The sequence below is a fragment of the Vulpes lagopus genome, chromosome 11 (assembly GCF_018345385.1).
Source record: "Vulpes lagopus strain Blue_001 chromosome 11, ASM1834538v1, whole genome shotgun sequence".
NCBI lineage: Eukaryota > Metazoa > Chordata > Mammalia > Carnivora > Canidae > Vulpes > Vulpes lagopus.
This window is the reverse complement of record NC_054834.1, coordinates 73597437-73620837: the sequence shown is the minus strand read 5'-3', so window position 1 is coordinate 73620837 and position 23401 is coordinate 73597437. Positions and strand designations below refer to the sequence as shown.

The 23401-nt window shown below is 58.9% G+C and overlaps 3 protein-coding genes across 7 annotated transcripts; 1 reads left to right on the top strand and 2 right to left on the bottom strand.

The window, feature by feature from the left end:
- Positions 1 to 367: 367 nt before the first annotated feature.
- On the top strand, positions 368 to 6457 carry LOC121471876 (aryl hydrocarbon receptor interacting protein). The gene is made up of 6 exons (XM_041722750.1): positions 368 to 605; positions 3484 to 3663; positions 4869 to 5057; positions 5477 to 5653; positions 5748 to 5889; positions 6145 to 6457. The coding sequence occupies exons 1-6, from the start codon at positions 507 to 509 to the stop codon at positions 6348 to 6350; spliced, it is 993 nt and encodes a 330-aa protein (XP_041578684.1). The 5' UTR covers positions 368 to 506; the 3' UTR covers positions 6351 to 6457.
- A 586-nt stretch (positions 6458 to 7043) lies between these two features.
- On the bottom strand, positions 7044 to 20561 carry PITPNM1 (phosphatidylinositol transfer protein membrane associated 1). Of its 5 annotated transcripts, none has more exons than XM_041722747.1 (24): positions 20446 to 20561; positions 18818 to 18936; positions 17183 to 17397; positions 16976 to 17097; positions 16543 to 16767; positions 14751 to 15077; positions 14579 to 14674; positions 14389 to 14496; positions 13667 to 13728; positions 13322 to 13572; positions 12817 to 13006; positions 12609 to 12716; positions 12216 to 12373; positions 11927 to 12132; positions 11334 to 11504; positions 10517 to 10681; positions 10132 to 10280; positions 9921 to 10031; positions 9425 to 9541; positions 9110 to 9312; positions 8871 to 9020; positions 8607 to 8790; positions 8171 to 8299; positions 7044 to 7551 (listed from the first exon to the last, which is right to left on the bottom strand). In XM_041722747.1, exons 2-24 carry the CDS (start codon positions 18893 to 18895, stop codon positions 7288 to 7290), a joined length of 3789 nt encoding a protein of 1262 aa, XP_041578681.1. In that variant the 5' UTR covers positions 18896 to 18936; positions 20446 to 20561; the 3' UTR covers positions 7044 to 7287. The 5 variants fall into 5 exon arrangements, with proteins under 5 accessions (XP_041578681.1, XP_041578679.1, XP_041578683.1 ...); XM_041722745.1 differs by lacking the exon at positions 20446 to 20561 and adding an exon at positions 19898 to 20084; XM_041722749.1 differs by lacking the exon at positions 20446 to 20561 and adding an exon at positions 19898 to 20084 and having other exon boundaries at positions 9110 to 9258.
- Positions 20562 to 21261: 700 nt separating this feature from the next.
- On the bottom strand, positions 21262 to 23388 carry CDK2AP2 (cyclin dependent kinase 2 associated protein 2). The gene is made up of 4 exons (XM_041723245.1): positions 22772 to 23388; positions 22366 to 22466; positions 22147 to 22279; positions 21262 to 21789 (listed from the first exon to the last, which is right to left on the bottom strand). Exons 1-4 carry the CDS (start codon positions 22851 to 22853, stop codon positions 21722 to 21724), a joined length of 384 nt encoding a protein of 127 aa, XP_041579179.1. The 5' UTR covers positions 22854 to 23388; the 3' UTR covers positions 21262 to 21721.
- Positions 23389 to 23401: the final 13 nt, after the last annotated feature.

Sequence of the window (23401 nt, the reverse complement as noted above, 5' to 3'; positions counted from 1 at the left end):
GAAAAGGCCAGAAAGGGATACACGATAATAGTAGCTGTAGGTAGCGGCGTTACCTCGGAGGATGGGAGGGAGCCGCCTCCCATCCTCCGAGTCCCGGAGCCCCGAAATGCTGTAACACTACTACAACTTTAAACGGGTTCGGTAGGGGCACACAACCACGTGGGAGCGACCGTCCAAATCCATTCAATGACCTAATTGCTGGGGACGCCCCGCCCCGCGTCCCTGGCCCCGCCCCGCGTCCCTGCCCCCGCCTCTCTGGCGCGTCCCGCACCCCCGCCGGGGGGCCTCCCCAGCCTCAGGCCCCGCCCCTGGTCAGAGCCGCGCGCTCGGCGCTGCGCAGAGAACCAATTACAGTCCGTTTCGACGTTTACTCCCTTTTTGGCATCTGCCCTCAGCCAAAATGGCGGCATCTCGGAAGTTGCCGAAGCCCTAGAAAGTGCCGAAGCAGGTCCGGAAGCTGCCGAAGGAGTCCGGAAGTTACCGAAAGAGAGCAGCGGGGAAGAAGGATGGCGGATATCATCGCAAGGCTCCGGGAGGACGGGATCCAAAAGCGTGTGATACAGGAGGGCCGAGGAGAGCTCCCGGACTTTCAGGATGGAACCAAGGTTCGTGCCCAGCCCCCTACCCTCAACCCTTTGGCGGCGCGGTGCGCATGCGAGGCGGGAGAAGGCCTTAGGCGAGAGGTTGCGCATGCCCAGAGAGCAGCGGCCGCTGACCCTACCGCTCACATGCCGAGCTCGACGCTGGTTGGTCTGCATTTAAGTAGGGGGTGAATTTAGAGACGTCTGCCTCGCCCGGTGATTTGGCGGTGTGGCTGCATTGGTCGGGGAGGCCGTCAGTCATCATCAGAAGGTTGCGGGGGGGGGAGGGGGGGGTTGGCTTCAGCGTGTGCTCAGACCTGGAGCTGGAGGAGACCCAGAGCGGGAGACCTGGGACGTGGGGGGTGCCCCGGGACTGGGGAGGAGGCTCGGGGCCTCTGGGTTGTAAGGTTCAAGTTCTTTTATAGATGGGAGAGTCTTCTGAAAACACTAGCTCCCATTGTTTAATTGGGGAAAAGTGAGGCAAACCCATTAAACATGCCCAGAGGTCAGGTCTGCCAGACTGGAGCTCTTGGGCAGAGTTTTGGACCTCTCTGCGTGATGTTGCTCAGGACAGATAAGGGCTGGGAGGTTAAAGAGTGTACCACCTTCCTCCTTTGTATCTCCAGGCCTCTCCTGTCCCCTCCCCAAATACCCTAAGTCTCTGGGCTTCCCTGCTCTGCTCATGCAGTTCCCTCCTTCTGGAGTGCCTTTTTCAGTTGCCTCTAGAGTCGGTTGCTTCCCAGGGGCAGCCCCTAGGGCCCAGCAGAGCAGTCACACAGAACATGCATATTGAGCAAGTAACCAAAGATCCTGGCCTGGATTGGGGACACCAAAAGTAAAAGCGGTTGTGAATGAGCAGCCCTCTGCCAAGGTTGGGTGGGTAAAGATTCTAGACTGGCCCAGCGTCAGTGCCATGAGAGCAGAGGGAGAACTCCGTCGTTTTGATGGTCAGTTATATTAAGAGGGATTCTTTCAGAGTGGAGAGAAGAGGTGTGGGAGTGGGCGCATGTCCCCATGGGCTGTGTGTAGCGGGGGTTGATGGCCTTGAAGAAGGGAGATTCTGGATGGAACAGACACCAGGAGGAGAGACATTGTAAAGATAGTGAAGATATGTGTGGCACCAAAAAACAGAGACAAGTAATACCAAAGAACAATCCCGTGGTGATCGAGCGCTCACAGTAATACATAGGTCTGTTTCCTTTCATTCCCACAATGCAGGCTGGGTTAGGGTTGCCTCTGCTTTACTGATTTGGAATCAGAGTTCAGAGATGCAGCACCGTGTGGTGGGCAAAAGTGTGGGCTTCTCTATCTATATATCTTGCCAAGGGTTTATTTATTTATTTATTTATTTTTTATTTATGATAGTCACAGAGAGAGAGAGGCAGAGACATAGGCGGAGGGAGAAGCAGGCTCCATGCACCGGGAGCCTGATGTGGGATTCGATCCCGGGTCTCCAGGATCGCGCCCTGGGCCAAAGGCAGGCGCCAAACCGCTGCACCACCCAGGGATCCCCCTGCCAAGGGTTTCATCTTCAGATCTCTTCTCTCTGCACTTACAACCCTGGGTGATTGTCCCCCAGGCTCATCTCTAAAAAACTCTCCACTGCCACAGGTGTATTTTTGGCTGCGCTCCCGAGTCACCACCATCACTTGGTGGCATCTCAGACTTAGCCAGCTGTACCCAAGCCTTCCCCCATCTTAGTGGGGGGCACCTCTGGCCTTCTGGTTGCCAAAACCCTCCCAGTCTCCACAGCCCTTCCTGTGCTCTCGTGTCCTGTAGCAAGTCTTCAGAATGCACCGGGGATCTCACCACTTCTCATGGTCTCTCCCCGGACCACCCTGGTTCAGGTCCCCGTTGTGCCCTTGGCCTACTGTGCTAACCTCTTAACTCACCTTCCTGCATCTGCCCTCACCCAAGTCAGATCCTCTCCCTCCTCTGCATGGAGCCACCCAGAGTAAAAGCACAATGGCCTTACCATAGCCTCCAAGTCCTGTGGGATCGTTCCCCTTGACTGCGGTGACCCCACAGTGCACCCCTTCCCTCATTTGCTCTTTTTCTGCCACACTGGCCTTTTTTTTTTTTTTTTTTTTTTAAGATTTGGTTTATTCATGAGAGACACAGAGAGAGAGAGAGAGAGAGAGAGAAAGAGACAGAGACACAGGCAGAGAGAGAAGCAGGGGCTCCATGCAGGGAGCCTGATGCGGTACTCGATCCTGAGACTCAAGGGTGATGCCCTGGGCCGAAGGCAGGCGCTAAACTGCTGAGCCACCCAGGCTGCCCATGCCACACTGGCCTTGATGCATCTTGAACACACTGCATGATCTCACTGCTGTTCTTTTGGCCTAGACAGTTCACACCAGTTTCCTACCCCAGCATCTGTCTGGTGGGCTTTCTCTTGTACTCTCTTCAGATATCTGCTCTAATGTTGCCTCCTCAGAGAGTGTCCGCGTCCTGTGTATAAATTTGCCCTCTCTTCCTCTGCTGCATTATTTTCTGATCCACAGCCCTTAGCTCCATTGTATACAGCACACTGTTTTGTTTCAGCCTTATCTCCTTTAGAAGTTCCATGTGAACTCCATGGGCACAGGGACTTTTATCTGTTCTGTTTACTGCTGTGTCTAGCACAGAGCTCAGACACATAGTATGTGCTCAGTAAATATTTGTTGAAAGAACATTTGGTGGCAGGGTGCTTGGAATCCCACCCCAGCCCGTCCACCCCCTAACCATGTGACTTGGGCTCCTTACTTCACTCTCTGTGACTTAGTTTCCTCCCCTGGGTGGTGGGGTAAAGGTCAGGTGGTGACCCTTGGGTGAGTCCTGTGCCCCATGCTATCTGCTGGGCTTGGCCTTGGGGGCTTGGTGAGTGTTTGTGCCCTTGCCTTATCCCACATGTGGCCTGCAGGCCACATTCCACTACCGGACTCTGCACAGTGACAAGGAGGGTGCCGTGCTGGACGACAGCCGGGTGCGTGGCAAGCCCATGGAGCTCATCATTGGCAAGAAGTTCAAGCTGCCTGTGTGGGAGACCATCGTGTCCACCATGCGTGAGGGGGAGATCGCCCAGTTCTGCTGCGACGTCAAGGTACCTGACATCCTGCACCTGCCTGCAATGTCTGTCCAGACGTTTCCTATTCCCCATCCTAGGGCCTGTGCCCTAGCCAGGCTGCCACCAACCCCCTCCAGGGCACTACACCAACAGGACATCGGGGTCCTGGCCCCTTCTGCCTTCTCCTCTTCATTAGCCAGACTGCAGCCAGGGGACTGATTCTCAAATGCAAATAACCTGCACAACTGCGTTTTAAATCCTCTCTGGCCCCTAGTTACTCTCAGACTCTCACACAGCCCTGCAGGCTCTGACTCCTGCCAGTCTTCCCCTCCTACTCACCTCCCTGCCTTTCCTTTCTGTCCCCTTCTTGGCCAAGATCCTACCTTATACTTCAAAGTCAATTCCTGGGGTCACTACCCCTAGGAAGCCCTCCCTGACAGCTGGTGGTTGGCTTGAAATCCTCCTCTGGGTCCTCTAACCCTCATGCCCTGCATGGCCAGGATTTGGTCCTCTACCTGGGTGTAAGGGACTGCAGAGCAAGGACTAGACCTGTTTATCTTTAGCTCAAAACACTCAGCACCAAGACTGAGGATGTCTGCTGGCTGGAGAGACGTTACTCCCACAGTCTGCTCCCATGCAGACTATAGGGAGAGTGAGCAGAGCTGGTTGGACTGGGGTTGAGGTAGTCAGCTTCCCACCTTCTCAGCAGCTGTTCCTGGTGAAAGGTCAAAGACTAGGTCCTCTATGCCTGGAGGTCTCCGCTGAGCGCCCAGACCTAAGATAGGCCCTGAGTGGGGTGGGGCTGGGGCAGGAGAGAAGGAAGAGGGATGCTGAGAACAGAATGTGGAGGGATCCCAGTAATGGTGAGAAGTCCAGCTTGTGGGCTACACCTCTGGGAGGAGGAGGAGGAAGAGGCAAGAGTCTGAGCTTGTAAGAGCAGGGGAGGTGAGTTGACAGTGAGAGTGTGTGTTTGTGTTGGGTGTGGGAGAGGTGCTTGGTTTGGTGGCCAGAGAGTGTGGTGGGAGCTGGGGACTTTGCCAGAACAGAAGGCTGGGATGCCAGAGGACTCTGGAGGGAGTTTCTCTGTTTCAATGGAGTGGGGCCTGAGCCAGTTGCTGCCCCTCTCTGGACTTCAGTGTTTTCTCTCAGGTGGTAATGGGGTCAGGGGCTGGGCTTCTTGGGTGTGGAGACCAGGCAGCCCATGCTGACAGAGCCCCTGGTGCCCACTTGCCTCTCTACAGCATGTGGTCCTGTATCCGCTTGTCGCCAAGAGTTTACGCAACATCGCAGCCGGCAAGGACCCTCTGGAGGGCCAGCGGCACTGCTGTGGTATCGCCCAGATGCATGAGCACAGTTCCCTGGGCCATGCTGACCTGGATGCTCTGCAGCAGAACCCTCAGCCTCTCATCTTTGACATTGAGATGCTTAAGGTGAGGGGCTACCAAGCCACCACTGCGCAGCCTCACAGCAGGAATTGGTCCTGACTGCTCGCCCAGGGCTATTGGATGGACCGTTGCAGGGTTGGGATAGGGCAGGTACAAGAACGCCTGGCAGGATCCTGACAGTCTCCATAGGTTTCCCTCCTGGGGCCCCTCTGCTTCTGCAGGTCTCTGTGAAGGTAGGGGTTTTCACCATCTTGTTCACTCTTCTGTTCCTGGAAGCTGGCCTCGTGCTGGACAGGTAGGAGGTCCTACTTAAACATTTGTTGAATGGTCAGTGAAGGAATAAGTGGTTCTGCTTCTGGTGTCCAACGTCCAGAGGCCCGGCCAGCCTAGAGGCTGGTCGGGTCTGCCGATGGGGAAGCTCTGGTGCCCCGGGGCCTCACCTGATGTGGCCCACGCTCTGGCAGGTGGAGAACCCCGGCACATATCAGCAGGACCCCTGGGCCATGACAGATGAGGAGAAGGCAAAGGCAGTGCCAGTCATCCACCAGGAGGGCAACAGGCTGTACCGTGAGGGCCACGTGAAGGAGGCCGCCGCCAAGTACTACGATGCCATTGCCTGCCTCAAGAACCTGCAGATGAAGGTGCTGCCTGGAGGCTGTGGTGGAGAGGGTGAGCTGGAACTAAGGGACCCGGCTCTTAGTGTCTTCTGGCCTCTCGCTGTCCCCATGCCTCCAGGAGCAGCCCGGGTCCCCTGACTGGATCCAGCTGGATCAGCAGATCACCCCGCTGCTGCTCAACTATTGTCAGTGCAAACTGGTGGCCCAGGAGTATTATGAAGTGCTGGACCACTGCTCCTCCATCCTCAACAAATATGACGGTGAGCCTTTGACGTCACCCCCCTTTGGAGCCCCTACACGCAGTTGAACAAATGTCCTCCACCCAAGCAGGGTCATGGGCACTGTTGTGTCAATGACATATGAATGGTGTCGTGGGGTTTTGGGTGTGGTTGGCATTCTCCGTTTGGGAGGGCTCTGACCCATGAGGGGACCACAGTGGCAGAAGTCAGGCTGGCCAGCTGGCTTGTCCCCCTCTAATGCCTTTGCATGCCTGCTGCCCTTTGGCACCCCTGCAGACAATGTCAAGGCCTACTTCAAGCGGGGCAAGGCACACGCAGCTGTGTGGAATGCACAGGAGGCCCAGGCTGACTTTGCCAAGGTGCTGGAGCTGGACCCCGCCCTGGCGCCCATCGTGAGCCGTGAGCTGCGAGCCCTGGAGGCACGGATCCGGCAGAAGGATGAAGAGGACAAGGCTCGCTTCCGGGGCATCTTCTCCCATTGATAGGGCCCTGCCGGCCCTGCCCACCCTGCCTAGCCCACTGCTGCTTCCAGCACCCCTGCTCCTGCTGCATCATGCTTCTCTGTATATAAAGGCCGTATTTATCTCTCCCTGGGCCTGTCGAGCTGAACCATTGGGAAGACCAGGGTTAACATCTCAAACTTACTGGTACTCAGGTGGTTTTGTGAGGCAAAGGATTGAGGTTCTGATCCCAGCTTCCCATTTGCCAGCTCTAGGACCTCTCTGGGCCTCAGTGTCCCCAGCAGATATGAGGAGGATGATCTCTGTCACAAAGGAAGTGTCTTTTGCTGGCCAGGGCTGAGGTGCCTGGGTACCTTTGGTCCTCAGGGGGAGACAAAGGCACAGCCAGGAGGGCCTGAGTGAGGTGGCCCCCCAGTTTGGTCTCCCCTCCAGCCCCTGGTCCCACAGTCTTGTGGCCCCAGCTTCTGAAGGCAGAAGTTTCAGGCAGAAGCCAAGTCTGGGCCCATGTGAACTGAAGGGCTGTCTCAGGTGAGGAGGGCTGCTTGTTCATGAGGAAGCCTCGGATAGAAGGGAGGACCTCGAGGCCCAGGCTCCCATCCTGGCCTTGCCTCTGACCTATGCTATGACCCTGGGCACATCCTGGCCCCTCTCTGCCCTGCAGTGTCCCCATCAAACTGGAAAGTGGGCTTGGTGCCAGGCGAGTGGGCAGTTGGCTGGGTTACAGGTGCTTTATTTTCATGGATTTACACACACTGGAAAGGCCTCCAGGCCCTTGCTGCTCCCTCCTCCCCCGAGGCTAGGTGCCCCCCACATGAAAGGGAAGTAACATCGAGGGGCAGACATCGAGGGAGGTGTGGGGTGGGGGGGCCAGTGATCTGGGCCCCCAGCTTCCCACAGGTGCCACTTGGGCCCCTCAAGTACACAAATAAATAACTCAGGGCCAGCCACATTTTGGACCTCACTCCTCGCTGTCCAACTTGAGGCTGATGCTCCGGGCTTTGCCCCGGGCCAGGGCGGTGGGTGGTGTCCCTGGGCCCTCCCGCTCCACCTGACTGGGCCCCCTGGAGCGGAGTAGTTGGCTTTGCTTTCGGAGGAAGTCCACAGGGGCAGCCCCGCCATAGCTGCTCTTGGCCAGGGCAGCTCTGGAGGGTCCAGCGGGGGCATGAGGGTGGGAGCCTGCCTCCAATTGGCCCAGGTGGGCCACGTAGCCATCTGACAGGAACTGTGGGCAGAGATGAGGGGACAGCTGGTCTCAGGCCCACATGCAGCCCTCACCTGCCCCCCTCACGCCACCCCCACCCCCAGGCTCCTGGGCAGTGCTGGTGGCATTATAGACCTGGCATGGCCTGACCCAGAGCCTTCCCTTAGCAGACAGGAACCCCAGATTGGGAGCCAGAGTGCCCTGGCTTTCTTCCTCTGCCTTTCCCTGGGCTTCAGTTTCCTGAGGTCTTGGTGGGAAAGAGGAGGGGCTAACATTCAGTAAGCACTTGCTATATTCCCAGCCCCTGGCATGTTATGTGATATTCACAAGGGGTAGAGGTTGGTGCCAGCTCATTTCTGTTCTACAGGCAGGAAGTTGGGGCTCAGAAAGCTCAAGGTCCATGCCCGCAGCCACTGCAAAGTGAAATGAGCACTCCTGGTCTGGAGCACACTAGCACCCCTGTTATCAATCCAGGCCTGCCCAGCAGCTCCAAGCTGCCCTTGACCCTATCCTAGGAGAAGCCTGGTGTCCTTTTTATAGCCGCCCCCTCAGGTGCTTAACGCAGGTGGTCCTCATGGCCTCAGACCCAGGCTCAGGCTACCTGGCCAGCTCCTGATCACCGGCTTTGCTCGGCCCTCACCTGGCACTGAGCTTGCAGCTTCCGCACTGCGCGGCCCACGATGTAGGTCTGGCTCGGGGGCAGGCCCAGTGCCGCATATACGGCCACGTCTTTGGGTGACCCATAGCCGGCCACGATGTTCAGTTCTACCTGTGGCGGGATAGGCCGGTTAGGGGACAGGCCACTAGGCATCCCAAGTTTCTGGGAAGGTTTCCGGGGGCGGGGCCATTCAGACGGAGGCGGGGCCACAGAGTCTTATGTCACCAGGCCCAGATGGGAGCCAGAGTTGGGCACGAGGACTGGGGGCCCCTCGGACCACTAGAGGGCTGGACCATAGGGGCCTCTCCTGCCAGTTAGGGTCCCGAGCCCATGGGGGTGGGACCAGGTGGGCCTCCGTGTGTCCTACAACCTCAGGTGGGGGCGGGGAGGGGCAGGGATGGACCCTCCCCCACCGCACCTCCTGCACCAGGCTCTGCAGAAACATCGCCTTCTGGCGCAGTGGGTCATGGGTGAGGCCATCGCAGAAGGAGACGACACCGTGAGGAAAGTTGTGCTGCGACAACCAGGCCACCACGCGGTGCTTCTGCATATCGGGCCTGCCCGTTACGTACACAATCAGGTAGCCTGAGTCCTGCCAGTGCCTGTGGGGTGGGATGACGGTCAGCTCTATCGCGGGGGGTGGGGCAGGTCACCAGGGTGAGCTGGGTGGCGCCGCTCCTACCTGACCACATCCACGGCGCCGGCGCGCACCTTGGGGTCGCTGCCCATGATGGAGACGCTGGCGGTGAAGGAGCCATCGATGCTGAAGACCACGGCTGCGGTCCCACGGGCCACCACGGTCAGGCAGCACTCGGCGTATGTGTGGTCGCCCCTGCGGCCCAGGGACTGCATGAGCTGCGTGGGGCAAGCGAGGCCTGGCAGAGCCCCGGCCCGCGGAAGCCTGGCCTGTCCAGTGCTCACCTGACCACCATGCGCACCGGGTAGACGCCGATGCCCAGTGCGCGCTCGAGGGGCACTGGGAAGGTGAGGCGGCCAGAGCTGTTGGTGACCTCAGTTCCGAAGTGGATCCACTTGCCTGAGAGTGGCTGCGTCATGATGTAGACGTCTACCTGGTGGGGCGAGCAGGCGAGAGGGCCCGTGAGGGCCTCACGCACCCCAGGACCCTGAGTGGAGGAGGATCTGGGCTGTCATTGTTGTCAGAGAGTGGAGGAGACCCAGAGTTGCCCGGCTGGATGGGGGCAGGTCTACCCGGGGCCAAGGCCAGCATGTCCTGACCTTCTCTCCAGTGAGCGTGACCACGTCCAAGGGCCCGTACATGAAGCGCCCGTTCAGCACCTGGGGGCGGCCCTCGCACACCACCGTGTCGCTTGCCCGGTGGTTGGAAGTGACGTTCTGGCGGGAGGAGACGGCGTGAGCCCACAGCCCGGAGATGACAGGGATGCAGGAGGAGCTATTGTGGAGGACCCACGCCCAGGCAGGGGCGAGGCCCAAGTAGTGGGCACTTTTCCGACCCGACCTGAGGTCAGGAGTGTGTGTGAACTGCGGGTCCCAGAGGATGGACAGGATGGGATTCAGAGGATGAGGCTGGGTGCAGAGAGCACGGATCTGGGCAGCGGTGGAAGGGGAGGAGATTCTTGGTTCCCAAGGGCAGGGCCAGGACTCAGTGTGGGGGCGGCACCCAGGAAGGTCCCAGGAACGTAGTGAGCAGTAGGGATGCTGGGGAGAGGGGGCAGGGTCTTGCTCCTGAGGCCACAAGGGGAAGGGCCCATACCCGGATCTTGACTTGCGTGCGTTTGCGCTGCCACTTCTCCCTGGGGAAGGCCGGGCTGTAGATGGATGGCTCCTCGCATTCCGTCAGCTGTGGCTGCTCCTTCTCGATCACCTGTGTGCGAGAGGCCACATGAACAGGGAGCCTGGGGTTGCCTCTCGGCTCCCTATCCCTTGTCCAGGTCTCATCTCCTACCCTGTATCCCTGAGCCCACCTGGCGCAGGATGAAGGCCACAACATCAGCCGACTCCCAGTAGCTGGCGTGGAAGAGGTGAGGCAGCGTGACGGTGGGGAAGGCGGTGAGCGCCTCGGGGCAGTAGAGCGAGTAGTCAATCCGCTTGGTCCCCCACCAGCGCTCCAGGACTGCACGGCCACGTTGGGCAGTGGGTCAGGGGTGGCCTCCCACCTCATGCCCACATGTCTGGCCCCTGAGTGCTCTTTCTCCCCTCCTTTCTGCCAAGCCTGCTCTTTGCCAAGTCCAATGTTGGGTGCCGGGGCCCTCTCATCCCAGAGCCAATGCTGGGGGCAAGGGTGTTTCAGGTGGGCTTTGGGGGGCAGAATCAGCATCCCCTCCCCAGCTGGGTGGCTGGTTGACTTACTCTTAACCACTTCACTGGTGGTGCTAGGAGCAGCTGGCTGGGCTGGTGGGTCGGTGCCTAACTCACTGCCTTTCCAGAAGGCACCGCTGGCAGAGGTGGGTGTTGAGGGCACCAACATCTCCAGCTCTTCCAGAAAGAGGCCTGAGTGTGTCTGCAGAGTGTCAGCTGGGGGAGGTGGGGCAACCTGAGTGGCAGTCTGAGTCCGGCTGCCCTCCTGTCTTCCCACCTAGGGCTTCCAAGACAGCTTGGCCCTGACACCTCCCTTGTCTCCCCTGCCAGCCCTACCTGGTCAGGTACTGGCAAAGGCTGAACTGTCCCGTATTTGGGTAGAAATGAAGAATAGGGGAGCATTGTCTCCTTTTAGCTTATGCCAACAGTCAACTGTATTCCTGCCGGAATGCCTGCTACCACCACCCCCACACAGGCCCATTTGTCTCATGGGGCCAAATGGGTACCCACTTGCATGCATATACAGGTACCTGCCCCATACCGATGCATGAACACAAGTGTATTTGCATATGCTGTGCACCGCCCCCCTCCAGTACAGCAACCCTCCACATTGTGGGTATTCCCAGACACTAGCACGACAGTGCCACTGGCTCCTCTCTCTAGCCTAGCCATCATGACTACCCCCAACTTCTTGGCAGAGACTGCCAGAGAGTCTTGGGTAGGATTCCATGGTCTTGGGATTGGTGACATGAGAGGTCAGCAATGATGTAGGAACCACCTCACGTCTTCTTGGGTCAGGGGGGCCTGTTCCCATCCCTCCCTGTTGATGCCCTCCTCCTTCTCCCCTTTATCTTGGTTGGGGGCATACCCAGCAGCAGGGATGAGCCATCTCCCAGGGGGAACTTCTGGTAGCGGGGCACTGCCAGTGGGGCGATAGCTTGAAATTTGGGAGCCAGCAAGGGCTCAAGGCGGGAGGCGCAGGGGTCGGCCGCGTGGAAGAGGTTGTAGATCTGCTCACAGGCTGGGCGCATCTGGGCAACTGGAAGAAAAAGGAAAGAGGAGTTGTAGTTGGGCATGCTGGGAGGTGTGCAAAGCAGCACCTCACATGCTGTATGACCCTGAGCCAACCCTTCCCAAACTGCGCTCCCTGAGAGGTCACCAGATTCCTGATAAAGTGGGATGAGTGTCCTGGCTAAGAAGAGATAAGACCTTTCATCTGCTGATGGGATTGGTGAGGACCCCTTCCCTGGGCTGTCAGACCTGTTCCCGAGCAGAGCACTGTGTTTGGGAACTTGGCCTTGGCAAGTCCCTTCTTTCTGAAGGGCCTCAGTTTCCCTCCTCCAGCCAGCAACTTAGTTTATACTGGGGGTATGGCAATAATGCCAGCATCTCATGGGAGACAGAAGAGAGGGAGGAGCAAAGGGAAAGGTGTGTGGTACCCACCCCCACCCTGAGTCTCACCCTCCAAGGCGGGCATCACGGTTTTGCGCAGAGCCAGCACCAGGCCCAGCGGGGAGCCAAAGAGGAAGAAGCCGGAGACCTTGAAGTCAAGGCGGGCAGCACTGGTGGGGCCATCAGGAGCCTCAGAAGGGGCGGCGGGTGGGCAGGAGGCTGTGCTTGCCCGCCTGGGCTCCCCAGAGGAGGTGGTTGGGGGGGCTGCCTGCAGGCTGCGTGGGGAAGGGTACTCAGTGCTGATGCCTCCACAGCCCCACACAAGCCCAGGGTGTGGGTTATGGAGTAGAAACGTCACCTGTTCTGAGCACTCTCAGGCTCAGTACTGGTCAGGTCACTGGGAGTGCGTTGGGCAGACAGGACTGAGGGTTCTGGGCTTGCCCGGCCCAGCCCCTCCACCCCATCTGCCAGGGGGTCCCGCACTAAGCCAACCTCCGGTGAGAGCAGCTCATTGTTCTAGACAAAATAGAGGACAGAAATATCCCTAGAATTGGAGACAATTCGATTTCTACTTATTTGGAGGTGAGGAGAGAGGCTTGGGGGTGGAGCAGGGACTCCAGGAGAGAACTCGGGGCAGAGCCCAATAGGGGACAGAACAAGGCAGCAGGGGAGCTGTCATATTGCAGGGGACAGAGACCTAGAGCTGGAGAGATACCCCCCTCCTGAGGAGGCAGGGTTTGGCCAAACTGACCATGCTCCCTCGGCGGCTGCTGCCCCGGCTCCCTGTGCCCACACTGGCACTATGGCAGAGCGCATCGAAGCCCAGGATCCCGCCGACGCCATCTCCAATCAGCACCACCTGATTGGCGAGAGTGGAGCCATCAGGAAGGGCTGTAGCAGAGGCAGGCAGATGGAAGGCTCTAGCAACAAGCTTCCCTAGGATGTCCCTGACTGCTGACCTGCCCACAGAAGCCAGCACCCTCAGGCGAGCGCAGGAAGGCAGCATAGGCCTGGTTGGTGCGGGCGATGACAGTGGCCACAGCGCCCTGGTACCGGGAGGATGAGGTGGCCAGCAGTGGCAGGGCAGCCAGAGGAATGTGGTCCTGGGAGCGGGACAGGCTGTCACCGTCATGGCTGTAGGGGCTCAGGCTGTAGGAGGAGGTGGGGTGGGTGGGTGGGTGGGAGGCCCTCCAGCCCTGCATTGCCTCCTCCCAGTCCCCTTGGCCTGTTGGCAAGTCTTAGCACCACGGGGCCTTTGTGGGGAGCATCAGCACCCAAGGGCCCTTTGTGATGAAACCATTGACTAGAAGCCGAAGTCCACCTGGGTGGATGACTGGCCCAGGTGTCTGGCTTCCTGGCCTCCTCCCCCCTTTCCTCATGAGGCCTTTTAGGTCCCTGGAGCCCCATGCTCTCTGCTCCTTGAAGACCCTGTACATCCCCCACCCTCCCACCCCTGACCAGTACTTGGAGACAAGGGCATAGGCAGCAGCACAGATGGGTGGGCAGGGCACCAGACGCAGTGCCACGTGGCCCAAGGCCTCAGGAAAGTGGATTCGTGTGACAGCCTCAAAGGCCAGGCTCAGGGTCTGCACGTCCGCCTGCTTGGAGTTGGCATCTCCAGGGCCTGAGTCCAGGATATTGCCGCTGTGCAGGATGAGGAAGAGGGCGTGGACTGCACATGCCTCTGCCCCCAGCTCCCCAGCTCCATCTGGACCCTGTGGGGCAAAGTGGGGTGCCAGGGGTGTCAGGGCAGTAGCCTGCCTGGCCGAGAGGCAGAACTGCAGTTGTGGGGGAGGTGACCATACTCACCTCTGAGTCCCTGGGTGCTCGGGCCCCATCCCCAATGTCTTTGGTGGCCTCGGTTCCAGGGTCTATAGGAAGGGGGAAGCCAGTGAAGGAGACTGAGGGATCTGTGGGGATCCCCTCATCGGGCACCTCAGATATCTCTGCTTTGCTGTCTGCCTGAGCCATTCCCCAACTTCCTGTATCCTCTCTCATCAGGCTCTCGTGGGTCATTTGACATGTCTGGGCCTTTGTATATGTTGGTCCTGCTACTATCCAGACAAACACGCCTAGAAGATTCCTTCCAATACTGCCCTGTCCAATATGGTAGTCACTAGTCACATATGCCTACTTAAATTGAAATAAATTAAAATACAATGCAAGGCAAAATTTAGCTCCTTAGTCACACTAGCCATCTTTCAAGTGAAAACCACATGTGGCTAGTGGCTAGAACGTTTCCATCATCACAGAAAGTTCTGATGGACAGAGTTCGTCCAATCCTTTAAAATCCAGCTTAGATATCATCTCCCATGTGAAGCCTTCCTGGATTCCAAATTAATTCCTTCGTTTTTTGGCCTGCGTCTGAGCTTGGAATACTCTAACCAACCATCTATCCACTCCTTATCCACTAATTATTCACCTGTATATTTAATGGACTGACATTCAATTTAGGACCCCATTAAACTCAGGGCTGAGTTGTTTTCTGAGTGTCTACTACATTCAGAGTGCTGGTGGATGGCAATCTTTACCTGGTGTCCCCTCAGCCTCCACAGGGGAGGCAAAGGCGTCAATGAAGTCATTGGAGTTCCACTTGGTCATCTCCTTGGGGAAGACCTCATCACTGTCTGAGAAGCCTTCTGAAAGGACAAGGGAGTATGTCATGGGGCAGGAGGAGCCGCTCAGGGATACCCCCACCCCCACCAGGGCTGTGGTGCTGACCATGGGCATCAAAGAATTCTTCCTCAGAGCTGTTCTCAGAGTCTCGGGCAATGTTCTGCATGCGCCACTCGGACAAGCTCTGGGGAGACACGCCCCCTGCAGGGCCATATCAACCTCAGCCTGGGTGTCCAGCCTGAGGGTGGCTCCCTCCCGCCCTGTGCCCCAGCCTCACCTCCATGCTGGGATGAGTAGGAGGAACGTGAGGAAGAGGACCACTGCTTGCCAAAACTGGCATCAGGCGAGGCATCGGGGCCGGAGGGTGCCTCAGGCCCATCGGGGGTGCCAGCATGGCTGGCTGCAGCCCGGGCCTCAACGCTAGGCTTCCCAGGGGCCTGGGCCTCCGGCCCCTCACTGCCTGTGTTGCACTTAGCCATGCGCTGTGCCAACATGCGGGCAGTCTCTTCCTCCAGTGCCCGGATGTCAGCCATGCTTAGCTCTGTCCATTCATCCTGCCAGCACCAGGCCTGGCGGTGGGCCCGTAGCATCACCCGACGCAGACCTGTAGGGGCATCAGAACCATGTCCTCCCAGCCTGAACTTCCCTGGCACGGCCACCAGGCAGCCACATACCTAGCCCCCTACATTGGGTGATGGCTTCTCTGGGCACACCACCCACCGAGTCACAAAGTAGGCCAGGGCGAGTGCCATCCGGGAGATGGGAATAGAAACTGGGGCATTTGTCTTTCTGCTCCACCTGCCTCCCTCTGTTCCTGCCTCTTTCATCCCTCTGGACACTCCAACTCTGAGCACAAACCCAGTGCTGACACCCTGGAAAGCTGGGACCCAGGCTTCTTGCTGTCTTTCTCACTAGCTTCCTGCTGACTTCTTCAGAGGAGTTAACAATTAAGGCATTAACAGTTAATGAAATTGTTGATAGTTAATGAAGGTGTTAATAGTTAATGGAAGTGTTGGCACTTAATGAAGTTTGTAGCGAAAGATGATACCCATTCTGGGATATTTTCATCGGAAGCAGAGGAATAAAGTTAGAAACTCCAATATCTAGGAGTAAACTAGTATCTAGGAAATAAACTAATAAAGGTCAGATTATAATTATAAACTTCTGGAAGGAAATAGATCAGAATCTTAACCACAGTTATATATTGCTGGTTTCATTTTCTTATTCATGCTTTTTGGTATTTTTACAAATGTGAGACAAGGAGCCTATATTATTCTCTAAGCTAAATTTCCTCATCTGGTCTGTAAAATGGGAATAGCAGTTCTTACCTTGCAGGGGTGTCATGGGTGTTAAAGGAACTCTTGCAGGAAGAGTGATTAGCAAAGCACCTTACATGTTGTGAATGCTCAGTGTTAGCTCTTAATACCCGAACCAGCCTCCTGCTCGTTCACAGAAGAGAAAACTAAAGTGCAAGGCTGGGAAGTGGCTCACTGGAGGTCCCATGGAGCCCAGGCCCCTGTACGCTCCTACTGTAGGTGGCCCACCTTCAGACCTGGGGGATGTGGTGGGGCAGAGTTGCAGGAGCCATCGGGTTAGAAACAGGACTTCTGGATCCCAGGGCTAGAGCATGGGGCCATGGGAGCTGGGCATGAGAGGGGCCCCAAGAGAATGATGGCAGAGTCCCAGCCTTAGGCTGTATTTCTTTGTGTGTTGCTGGTTAGGGCTGCTGACCCTTTTGAGAGTTTCTAAGTCTCCCTTGACCCACCGAACACTGGAGAATCTTGGAAGCTTAACGGATGAAAGTAGCATCTCTGAATGTCAGTGCCTGCATGCTCAGAACTCATGTCCCCAGCTTCTTGCCCTCCTGACTCTTACCTATACCTCAAGGCTAGGCTCCCATGAACCCCCAGCCGGGCTGTGCTGCTCTCCTCTGCCCCAGTGCCAACAAGTCAAAGGGAAATGATGGCTTTATGCTTCTGGGAACATAAAGACTGGGAGCACCCCTGGCTCAAATAAGGGGTGCCTGGTGGATGCTGGGTAAAGGGAACCTCCTGTGGCTGGGTGCTCACCGACATCATGGATGAACTGCTCGATCTTGGCCTGCATGCCCCAGTAGCGGAACTCGACCTTGCACAGCTTATAGGCACACATGAGGGGCCCTGTCTGGGCCGCTGTGCGTGCCCAGTCATCAGCCAGTGGTCCTCGGCCAGTCTTGGCCGAGCGGTACAGCCGGGGGTCCTCTTCTGCTTTGTATTCTCCTGGGGCCACTGCATCCCGCACGATGTCGATGGTGTCTGAGGGGAGGGTTCCAGCAGTATACTGAGCCATGCCAGCCCCCTCCCCCACTGCCACCCCTTCCCTGCCTTGGGATTGGGAAGGCAGCCTTGCACAGCCAGGAATCTGAGACCTGGAGAGGGGCTGTGACTTGTCAGAGGCTGCTCACTGAGGTAGCAGGTGGCCTGAGAGGGCCTCTAGGATCCCCTCACTGGCCCCAGGCCTCACCCAGGATGCGCTGTCTCCTCTCAGCTCCACTCAGGTTGAAGACATTTGGCTGCTGCCCGCCATCAGGCAGGTAATAAGTCTCTATTTCGATGGAGAATTTCTCCACAAAGGGGCAGGTGTACCTGGGCACAGGGCAGGGGTGAGGGTCATTACTGTGCCCACCAGGGCTGTTCTCCTCATTGCTCCAGGCCTGCTCCACCCACTTACCGTGTCCGGGTGTAAGGATAAGCATTCCAGGATTCCTCTTCCACCTGCAGGGCAGCCTTGGGCAGCAGTGCCCGGAACCAGCCTGGGATGTGGGAGCCCACGTGGTACACTTTGTGTGTGTACTGCCCGCTGCCGCCAGGCCCATCTGTGTAGGGCCGGTTGGCCAGAATCTCCACGCCGCTGCCCTCACCACTGGACTCCTCCCGGCTCTTTTTCTGTACCCGGGGCAGAGCAGAATGGGCAGATCAGCCCCAGCTCAGCCTGGCTCTCTACACAGTGCTAGAACGCTAGTCCTAGCCTTTCTATCTCCCCGAGACCCAACCCTGGTCCCCTGCAGTTCCCTAGGATCAGGATCACAGCTGCTGTCCGGTCCTCCATAGGGCTTGCAACCCAGCACTCATTCACATACTGATTGCTCTTTTCTAGGCATATTGGGATTATATGAATTGGGACCTCCTGTTGATGAACAAAACAAAGACCCTGCCTGCCCTGTGGGATTTAGTTCTGGTGGAGGGAGGGACTTAACAGAAGCAAATGACATGGTATGTTAGAAGTGGTGAGTGTTATGGGAAGAAGAAAATGTAGGTTAGGGCCAGGGATATAGGGTTGAGATTATGATTATGACAGGATGATCAGGGAAAGCCTCACTGAGAAGATAACATGACCACAGTGTGAATACAGCTTGAAGTAGGGGAGGGTGGATGTGGAGTACAGATGTGGGGTGGAGTACCACCCTATTCAAAGCAGAGGGGATGCCGATGCAAGCTCCTGAGGTGGGAGTGTGCCACATGTACTCCAGGAGCAGCTAAGAGGCCTGGAGGGTGGGCTGGAAGAATCAAGGACAGTAAAAGGGGCCCACACTTTTCTGAGAATCTGCTCCCAGTCCCCTCCTTCTCTGGGACCCCAACACCAGCTTCTGCCACACCTCTTATGGCTAGAGGGCATTCAGATCCTGTCCTTTTATAGTTCTGGAGCCTGAACTTGGCCCACTCAACCTTCTGAGGCTAGATCCTGGCCCTCTTGTCTCTTCAGACCCTGACCCTCATTTCTGGGGAACACAGGCCTCCCAGAGGCCCAGCGCTGTCTTCCCTCCCTGAGAGCCTGCCTCACTGCATTCCACCCAAGATCAGACCCCAACCTCACCCTCAAGGGTCCCTGCCTGCCCCTCTGTCACAGTTTTGGGGTCTGATCCTCATTCCCATCTCCCTGACCACCTGGGGTTGTCAGGAAAATGCACCCTCTGGGGACTTCCAGTCTTCTCTACCACCTGGCTCCCTGCCTCTCACTCTTGCCTCCTCATGCACTCCTTTCCCTCCCACAAGGGGTTACAGATTCTAAGGAGGATTAAAAGAGATCAGAAGTGGGCTGAGCATCAACCAGGGGCCAGGCATTTGGGGGATGGGGCCACTAGCCCCTTCTGCCCCTTTTCCCACAGCCACCTCCTGGGCTCCCGTATTGGAAGGGGTACTTCTCTGTCCTCCCCTAGGCTCTGAGTCCTTCCAAGCCCCAGAGCCGGGCTGACAGGGGCTGAGCTGGGCCTGGCCACTCGTCCCAGGTGCGGCCTGCGCGCTCCTGCTGCCATTACCCCATCATGAAGTGTGCACCGCCCCCCCTCCTGCTTCCAACCGCCCTCACCTGGATCATGTAGAGCTGGGCCACCTGGTACTCATCCAGGCTCATGGGCAGCAGAATGTGGTACTCCTTGATGAGCATCCTGAAGGTGCTCGGCCCGCCGAGTGCGGCCTCCGCTCCGCCTGGCGCAGGGCACGGCGCGGCAGTCAGTGCAGGGCGGCGGCGCGCGGCCCCGAGCCCTGTGCGCGGGCCGGAGGGCTCGGGCCGCCGGACCCCATGCCTGGGCCCGCCACGGGGTGGGCAGAGGCGAGCCCAGTGCCGCCGCCAGCGCCGCCGGGGGCCACGAGCCGCAGCTAGGCTGAGCGCTGACCTCTTTTCCGCGCAGCCCCCGCCCCCCGCCCGCCCGTCGCTATGGCAACCGCGCGCTGACGCGGGCCCCCCGGAGCGGCTGGCGCGGGCCGGCGGGCTAGAGGGCCAGCTTCGCCTCTGAAGCCGCGGCCGCGTCCTAAGCCCCCTCGAAGCTGCATCCCTCCGGGACCCGCCCCCAGGAGCCGAGCCCTCGTCCCCTCCCTCCAGGCCCGCCTTCCACAACCATCCTGTCGGGGCCCGCCCGCTGCATCACTATCCCCTAGTCGGAGGGGTCGCGTGTCCCCCACTCCCCGACATCCACTTAGAACCTAGTCCCCGGGATGTCTGTCCGCAGAGCAGCTCCGGGCGCTCCTCCTCTTAGCGTCTGTCAGTGCTCCCCACCCCCTGCACCCGAACCTACCTTCTTGGACCACATGACTAACCCCTCCGGCCCCCAGACCTGCCTTTGCCCTTCTGGCCCGCAGCCCAGTCCTCGACTTCCCCTCCTCAGCATCCTTCCTGGACCCCTGGCACTCGTCTATGCAGCCACACCATCATCCTTCCCGGAGTTGACCCCTCCTGGGGCTGAGGCAAGAGTGGCTCCACTGGGTATCCCACGGCCCCCACCCCGAGAGACCCGCTCCGCCCCTCTGCGCCCCGGTTCCGCTACAGGCACCCCTCCCACCTCGCACCCGGCGAGCAGGCGAGAGGCCCCATTTGTCCCCACTTCCCTCTGCTCCCCGGCGGACCGTCCCCCGCCGTGTTCTTGGCCCGCCCGCCGACGTCCCGTCTCACCTCTAGTTTAGGGCGGGCGCCCCTCACCCGGTCCGGGTGGGGGCGGGAGGGCCGTGGGTCGGAGCCCGGAGAGCCCCCAGCCCCAGCCTCGGGTTCCAGCAGCCGCCGGACCCTCTGGAGGTGCAGCGCGGGCCCATGGCACCGACCTTCCTCCGGGTCCGCCCGCCGGCGCCCCTGCCGTCCCTCCCCCCCGCCCGCCGCGTCACTGCGGCCGCCCCGCCCCTTTCCTGGGCCCGCCTGGCCCTCCCCACTCCGGCGGGGTCCCGCAGCCCCGCCCGTGGCGGCGGAGGGCGGCCCTTGCCTTCCTTCCCCCAGGCAGCGGGGGAAGAGGCAGTTCTCCAAGTGCTGGCGCCTTTTACTCCCTCTATGCTCTTTGGGTTCTCCTAAGCTCTAATGGCTCGTGTCTCCACCCTGGCCCAGCCCTCCAGTGTGCCATGGAAATATGGCAGGACCCCATCCCCATTCTCCCCAGCCCTCCAACCTGGAACCCGGGATAGGGGAAATGTCTCAGTTCCCAAAGTTAGCCGAGAAGCTGGTCCTAGACTTGCCTCTTCTAAGGGGCTGGGGTTCCAGTGCCCCAGGCCTCTGGGGTCATTCAGGTACACATCCAGGCAGACCGCTACTGTGGTCACCGGAAATCCTTGGTCTAGCCCCTGAATGGGGCCCCATGGCTTTTCCCACAGATGCCTTCCGGGTCCACAAGTCTGGCCAACCAGACCCTGGGCAAAGGCTGAGACACCTGAGGGCTGGGCTCACGGGACCACACCCAGCTGGCTAGGAGGTGCTGGGACAGTGGATGGCAGCACCGAGCTGGATCTGGCTCCTGTTGGAAGACCATCCTCTCCCCTTGGCTCTGCTTCTCAGGTGCTGGAGAAAAGAAGCAGCAGTGCTCCCTCTCCTCTGAGAAGTCAGGACGTGTTCAGAACCTTCCAGGGTTGACTGGGAGGTTAAGATTTTAGAAAATTAAGACACGTGAGGTCCTGGCTTATATGAACTGACATTTCCACCCTGCCAGGCATTGACTGCCAATCCAGAGAAAGAACCCTCTAGGCCCGGCTGGCGACAGTGCCCTCCAGCTGTGGAGGAGGCTAAAGCTCCAGGCTGCCCCCTGGTGGCACCACATGTAGGAGGGTAGGGCTCACAGCTACTGGAGCTTAAGCCTTTTCAAGACTCAGAACTGTGAAGGCCGAGGGCTGGAGGAGGGCAGGGTCCCAGCCCAAGTCAACGGACAGTAGGAGCCAGGCCAGGCCAGGTTCAGTGGCCCTGTCTCCCACCACTGCATTGTCCCTCTCCCCTCCTCGATCTCCTCTTTTCCAATTTCTTCCTGGCTCAGCAGAAGCACCACACTCAGAAAGATTAAGAGGTGAGAGAACAACTCCAAATTATCTTTTATTTATACAAAAAGGGCATATTTAGCAAAAGACACTGACTGAAAAAAGAGTCGCTATGGCCCAGGAAACAAGGCAGGGAGGTGACAGGCCTAGGGAGGCCTTGCTAGGGGAGGAGTCTAGGAAAGGTGGTGACAAGTCCTGGGTAAGTGCTGAGTGGTGGGGGCCACAGAAAGGAGCAAGCTCCAGTTGGATCAACACTGTTGGCAGGTCATGGGCGGGACTCACAGTGACCTCGCTGCTAACTCTTGAAAGAGTCCCAGTCAAGTGCTGTCGGCTGGAGTGAGAGCTGCCCCCTGGTTCCTGGAGGGCACCCACCAAGGGACACAGGACAGGAAGCCCAGGTTGGGAAGTGCAACTCGGGGTGAAGGCCAGGGAGAAGCAGGTGCTCTGCAGTGGCCAGGAAAGGTCGACTCGGCGGTGGAATTGCGTCCTGTTACGTGCGGGCGTTCCGCTCTGTCTCTGCCAGGCACTCTCTGACTAGGGCCCGGGCATGGATGATGCCTGAGGTGGGAATGGGCAAGTAACATGCAGCGACCCTGCAGGGTCCCACCCTTATCCTCCAGAGGAAGACCCTCCTTCCCCACCCCCTTTCCTTCCAGTGAAAGGGAGGAGGATGATAAAGGGCCTGATGAGATTAACGATTTGGTTAATCCTCAAATTTGTCCTTTTGAAAGACAAATGCCCTGGTCCTTCCCCCAAAACGGACTCAATTTCAATTCAATTCAAAACACCTCCCTGGAAAGTGACACCCACCCTTGTTTAGGCTTGGGTCACGCGGCCTCCAGATGTCCTTCCTTTGCTAAGGAAGGATTGTCCAGTGTTAGTCTCCTGAGCAGGGAGGGTGGAAGCCTCACTTACCTCTCTTCAGGCGCTCCATGGCGCTCTTGCTGCCAGCATAGGTGGGCCGGATCTCTTTACCCATCTCCTCTATGACCGACAGCAGGTCCGTGTAGGTGCTCTGGGAGCCCTGGGCGCCAGGTGGCTTCATTGCCTATGTCAAAAGAGGACAGGGCCTTGAGCTCAGGGCCCGCGGGGACCTCCAGTCCCTGTCCGTAGGCAATCCCTCACCCCACTCACCTGTACATAGCCCATGGAGGGCGGTCCAAAGTCGTTAAACAGGGGCCTGAAAGGGGCAGCGGCTCCCGGCACTGAGCCCGACGGCGATGGGACACTTCCGGCTGCAACATGCGCGAGTAATAGGTCAGCGCGGGGCCGGGACCCCGCCTCCCAGCGTTCCAAGCCCCCGACCGGATTCGCCCGATTCCCTCCAAAGGGATACTTCGCTCCAGGCGCTCAACTTCAGCGACAAACCCCTCCCCCTGCGCTCCACCAACTAGCCCTTACGTGACCACGCCCACTTCACAGGCCAGCAAACTGAGGCTCAGAGAGGGGAGGAAGCAGGCCCAGTGTTGCAGAACTCGGGCCGTGTTCTCGAGACCTCGACCACCCGGGCAGGCGAGCAGGGGCAGAGTCGGATCCTCACCTGTGGGGACCGGGGTGCCGGGCCCAGGGGTGCTGGAGCCGGGGGTGCTGCTGGGGGCGGGGGCGATGGGTTTGTAGGACATCCCCAACTCTTGGGTGCGGCGGACGCCGGCCGGCCGCTCCTCCGGGGTTGGCTGCTCGGCCGCTCAGCCGCGCTCTGATTGGTAAACCGGCCGCACGCCCCTGGTAAATAGAGCTCAGGCCGGAAGGGCGGGCGGGCACGAACGCTCTCTCACTCCCGATTGGTGTGCGCGGATGTCACTCGGGCCTCCTCATTGGCAGAGATCGGCCCCAACAGGCCGCAACCGCTGCTGATTGGTCTCCGCCTTTCGGACCTCGCACCTGTCTGCTCCGGATTGGGCGGTAGCTGAAGCCCTACGCAATTGGCGAGTTCGGGGTCCGGGCCGGCGCGCTCTCAATCCGATTAGTCCCAAGGCCCGAGAGGCGGGGCCTTGGAAGCCGGGACCCGGGTCCGGTCGGCCGCGTTTTGCGCGGAAGGGTCTTCCCGGCGCGGGCGCCGACTTCACGCTTCACTGGCGCTGCTCTGCACGTCAGCTTCGCACCGCCTGCTCTCGGTCCAGTTGAGGCTGCTATCACTGCCGGCGCCAGCACCGAGCGCGCCTTTCCACTG